The 5487-nt window shown below is 32.9% G+C and overlaps 1 protein-coding gene across 1 annotated transcript; it reads left to right on the top strand.

Annotated features, from left to right (window-relative positions):
- The first annotated feature begins 953 nt into the window (after positions 1-953).
- On the top strand, positions 954-4864 carry LOC145125065 (coniferyl alcohol acyltransferase-like). Its single transcript, XM_079060557.1, has 2 exons — positions 954-1780; positions 3716-4864. Exons 1-2 carry the CDS (start codon positions 1046-1048, stop codon positions 4667-4669), a joined length of 1689 nt encoding a protein of 562 aa, XP_078916683.1. The 5' UTR covers positions 954-1045; the 3' UTR covers positions 4670-4864.
- The last annotated feature ends 623 nt before the right edge of the window (positions 4865-5487 follow it).

The following is a 5487-nucleotide window of genomic DNA, read 5'->3' as shown; positions in this document are numbered from 1 at the left end:
TATGTGTTTTTATGTTTTTTAGTAATTTAGGTTTAATTTTCTATGTTTTTAGGTTTAATTTTCAATGTTTTTTAAGTAATGTAATTTAGTTTCAATTAATGTAAAATAGTTTTTTATGTTTTTATTTAAATTAATCATAAAAAAAGAAAAAAAGAAAAAAAATTGTGTAGTGGTGACCATTTCCTAGGTTTAGTGGGTTGGTGGTGGGTTTGTGGTGAAGCTGAAGTGGCGCAGAGGTGACACCACTTTTTCGGTGGGCTGGTGGTGACCACTCCATTTAGCCTTAGGATGCTGCATTATGGCGGTGTTTTACCAGTAATTACCGATGGAATGTTACCTGTAGCTAATTTTCGTAGGTAAACCTTCTTTTTTCTAGTAGTGATCATCTGCCCTTTTTAATTGAAGACATCTAATCTTCTTTTAAGAACAAGTGAGTTTCTTTTTTTAATTTAATAATCGTATCCATTAAAATAACGAGTACCCTGTTTGGGATTATATATCTAATAGAGTACTGACTTGGTAAATTCAAAGAAAACTAGGTCAAAAGTCATTTTTAATCACACCTACACATACCTTTCATCATACTGATAAAACATATATTGCATATTAATAAATAAAGAAAAAAAATACTAATACATTAATATAAAAATAAAAAACATCAAAATCATGGTTGAAAAAACATTATGAAGAATAATAAAATATAAGAAATACGATTTAATTAATAAAGTAGATTATGATATATATACGCAATTAATAATAAAAGAATTAAATTTTAAGTCAATGATATATGATGGATATGGGGGGATACAAGTTGCCACTGCGAAAGAAACCACAGTAGTATATGCTAAGTGCTGTATAAATGTAGCTGATTATGTTTAGAATTCATTGAACTTAGAATCCAACCCTCTCTCTCTCTCTCTCTCTCTCTCTCTCTCTCTCTCTCTCTCTCTCTCTCTCTCTCTCTCTCTCTCTCTCTCTCTCTCTCTCTCTCTCTCTCTCTCTCTCTCTCTCTCTCTCTCTCTCTCTCTCTCTCTCTCTCACGAACATGAGAAAATATTCTACTCTTCTTAACATTGGGAGATCCAATAAGAGATGGGTTCAAGAGACTTCTTACCTTACATCACATCATATTCATATCCGCCACCATCCTCAATCACCACTAACACCACTACCACTACCCCCGCCCCCACTGCCATCGCCACCCTTTTCCTTTTCCTTTTCTCACGTCTCAAAGAACAGATGCGGTTTGCTTAATACTGTTTCTCACAATTATTCTCGAACAACTCTTTCTAATCTAAGCCATAATCATCTCCATGCTAAACTCTCCACCCTCCACACGTTAGAACTCTCCAACGATATGGTTGACTACTCACTCGACTACCAAGTTACAGTGAAAGACATCGAGGTCATTTCAGCAGCTCAGGCGCCGACTCACGAACTCTGGCTTCCCTTAACCAACTTAGACTTACTCCTACCACCACTTGCCGCCGGAGTTTTCTTTTGCTACAAGAAAAATGATGACACTGCCACTTCAACGGAAACGGTGGTGAAGACGCTTAAGAAATCTTTGGGTATTGTGTTATCCACATTTTACCCGCTCGCCGGAGAGATACTCCCGAACAGGCTTGGGGAACCGGAGGTGCTCTGCAACAACTATGGTGTGGAGTTTGTACATGCTCACGCTGACGTTGACCTTCAAACGCTAGATTTGCATCACCCTGATGAAACTGTGAAGGGAAAGTTGGTCCCTAAGATTAATCGTGGTGTGATTTCAGTTCAGGTAAAACCAAACCCTAGTTATATATTCAGAGATAACATGATCAAGCAGTTAAGACGACATATATAATCTTAAAATGGATGTTTGAAGTTCAGAAGTCCATCGTTTCATGATATAGCCAATTCGAGAGTTTATAGTTTTTTAACTAATTAAAAGTTTGTACGAATAGAACAAAAACTTATTTTATGTTAATATTTGTTTTAGTTAATAGTGACATATCTATTTTAATCATTTTAATTGATCAACCTATATCTCGCTTTTTGAAACATTCAAATCTACATGTGTGTCACGAATTGACAGCATATAGTTTAAAATGAAATAAAAATAAAGTTTTTTGTAATTCATAATAATATAAAAGGTGTTGGGTAAGCACCAAATCAATTAAGCATTCTACTATTTGGAGGTTTGCATTTAATTAATATTTTATGTTAATATTTGTTTTAATCAGTTAACAAAATCTTGAAGTGAGTCATCTATTTTGTTCATTTTAATCAACATATCTTTACTTTTTGAAACATTCAAACTTACATATATGTGTAAAATCAGATGACAGCATATTGTCTAAAATGAAATAAAAATAAAGTTTGCATGTTTTAATAATATATATAAAGGTGTATGCGTAGCCATTAAATCAATTATAAGCACTCTTAGATTTTAAAGTTTGCAATTAAATTAGGATGTTCCCACTTCCTAATAAATTATGTTTAATAGCGTTTTCATATTAAAGATATAGATGTACTTTTTTATAATGTTATATTGTTATACAAACGTACACATGTTTCTAATAGATTATGTCAAAATATTATTTAATTAACTACATAACTACAGTTTTGGCTTTCCATAAAGCGAATTTGACTTAAAAATGACATAGTAACGACAAAAAATTAAGAAATATTCTCACGACTACGAAAACCCTCGAATAGGTTTGAACCTTGACAAATAAGGAAACTCGTTTACCTGGCCATTGTTTATATAGTTTAGACCAAAACTACAATCATACCAGTTATTAATTGAACACGTTAATATTCTATTACTTTGGTAACGTACTTTCAAGTATGATGTAATAAATTAATGGAGTAAAAATACACATGTTGTCAAAATATATGTATGATGCATCTAACGTACGCAATTACGCAAAGGTGTATAGTTTAAATTAACCTCTATTATTAGTATGTCAAGTATTATTTTTCTAGTTCTTTTATTAAATGTTTTCCCTTATTTAATTACATAGTAGTTTCCATTCCTAATCTTTTATCTTTCTAATTTTTATTACGTTATTAGACTTTAGTTCATATTAAGAATTTACAAGGATGAACGTGAGATCGATCGAGTTGTATTTTTATTTATTTATAGTGCTAATAATAGAAGTATGATTCTTTTATCAGTTTTACGATCATTAAAGTACTGCATAGATGAGGTCGTGAAATATTTATTCCTTATATTAATTTTGAAATACCTAACCTGTTAGCTTTTGTATTGTCTTATTCTTTCTTATGATCTTTTTTCAAAACAAACGCACTTTAACTTATCTATTAAAGGTGGAGAATCAATAAAGTAGGAAAAAATTTCAAAGGTGGTATAAAACAAAACAAAACATGAAACATTTTGCCTCCCATCAATATATTTAATACATGCATGGTACATACCGATCTTAGACGTTATAGAATACAAAATATACAATCGGCAATATATAGATAAAATATAAACAGAATATATAAATTGTTTTCTGCAACTTTAACAAACTGGCAAGGAAAAAATATTGGCAAAGTTAAACAGGTATCAGGTACATATGATTGATATCAAAACTCTCTGTAGATTGCTAGATACAGCAAGATCTATCTGGCATTCTTATAAAAAAAAACATATCTTTGATCACAAAGAATTTTTTATATATACGTATTAGTTGGTAATATCATCTTATATTTTTGAATAAAACAGGTCACAGAGTTGAAATGTGGAGCAATAATATTATCATGTGCTTTTGATCACCGTTTCACTGATGGCGATTCTTTAAACATGTTCTTGGCTGCATGGGTTGACTTAACCCAATTCAATAAAATTTCAAACATCCCATCTTTTCGATCATCTATTCTCAACCCAAGACGCCCACCCCATTACGACACAACCTTTGATGATCTGTATATTCCCATATCGTCATTGCCTCCTCCAACACCTTCCTGTGATGACGAACTTTGTAGTCGTATCTACTACATTCATGCAGAATCCGTTAATAACCTTCAATCACAAGCCAGTACAAAAGACATTAGAAGAAGCAAAGTTCAGTCTTTTACAGCATATATATGGAAATTATTAGCTCAACAAGTCGATGATGATGTAAACAAAACATCTAGAGTGGGTGTTGTTGTTAGTGGACGACATTTCCTTACTGGAAATAGTGAGGAAGAATCGTCTATGTTAAAGAACCACTTTGGCAACATATTATCTATACCATATGGTGAGGCAAACAATCGCCAACTCAAGGAAATGACACTTAATGAAGTCGCAAATAAGGTTCATGAGTTTGTGAAGGAGACAACAAATGAAGAACATTTTAGGGGGTTGGTTGATTGGGTAGAGTTGCATAGGCCAGAGCCAGCAGTTGCAAGGGTTTATTTCAAGCTACAAGAGACTGATGGGGATGCAATAGTTGTATCATCAGGACAAGGTTTACCGATTAAAGATATGAACTTTGGATTGGGAGAGCCAATCTTTGGATCTTACCATTTCCCATGGGGGGGTCAAACTGGATATATAACTACCATGCCGAGTGCGAGACATAATGGAGATTGGATTGTTTACACGCATCTCAAACAAAAACACTTGGACCTGATTGACCATAAGGCATCTCACATCTTCAAGCCCTTAACTAATTCCTATTTACATTTTCGTTGATGTACCTAGTAATTTAAATCTTCTGTGAATGTTTTATATTGTCTGTTCCTATTTTTATTACTCCTTAGTCTTCATTTTGTATCCATATAACGTAGGGTTTCAGGACATGACAATATCTATATTGTAGGGCTGTCAATGTATAAACCTTGTTTCCATGGGTGCTTTTATTTATAAAATTCCTTAACCTAGTGATTAGTAGGGCTGTAAACGAACCGAATGAACACGAACGGGGCTTGTTCATATTTGTTCGTTTAAGTTAGCCGAACAAATGAACGAACACGAACGGATAAACGAACAAGGTTTCTTGTTCATGTTCGTTCGTTTAACAAATTGCATTGTTCATGTTTGTTTGTTTATGTTCGTGAACATGCTAAACGAACATAAACGAACGAACATAAATGAACAAAGATAAACAAACATAATTCAAACATATATGAACATAAATGAACCTATAATATAGTAATGTCATCAAATACAATTAAGCATATATAACCATTAAAAGAACTTATATGAACGAACATAAACAAATGTAAACGAACAACATAAACAAACGTTCATGAACATAATTGAACGAACAAGATCATTTTTCATGTTCGTTCGTTTAACTAAACGAACGAGAATTTGTGTTCATGTTCGTTCATTTATTAATTAAACGAACATAAGCGAACTTCCCGCCGAACGATTCACGAACAGTTCGCTGAACGTTCGGTTCGTTTATAGCCCTAGTGATTAGTATATATTGACAGGAAGTGAAATCACTAGTTGGAAATGAGTATTAGCAATGGAACGATTTATTGGGAAAGTTGCTATAGCCCTTT

This window comes from Lactuca virosa, chromosome 7, assembly GCF_052849685.1.
Source record: "Lactuca virosa cultivar CGN04683 chromosome 7, Lactuca_virosa_CGN04683_v6, whole genome shotgun sequence".
Classification (NCBI taxonomy): domain Eukaryota; kingdom Viridiplantae; phylum Streptophyta; class Magnoliopsida; order Asterales; family Asteraceae; genus Lactuca; species Lactuca virosa.
The sequence above is the reverse complement of the archived record's forward strand: the minus strand, read 5'-3'. Positions and strand labels throughout refer to the sequence as shown.

Coding starts and splice junctions, on each gene's coding strand:
- LOC145125065 (XM_079060557.1), top strand. CDS start 1,046: ATGAGAAAATATTCTACTCTTCTTAACATTGGGAGATCCAATAAGAGA. Junction 1,781..3,715: donor GTGGTGTGATTTCAGTTCAG/GTAAAACCAAAC, acceptor TGAATAAAACAG/GTCACAGAGTTGAAATGTGG.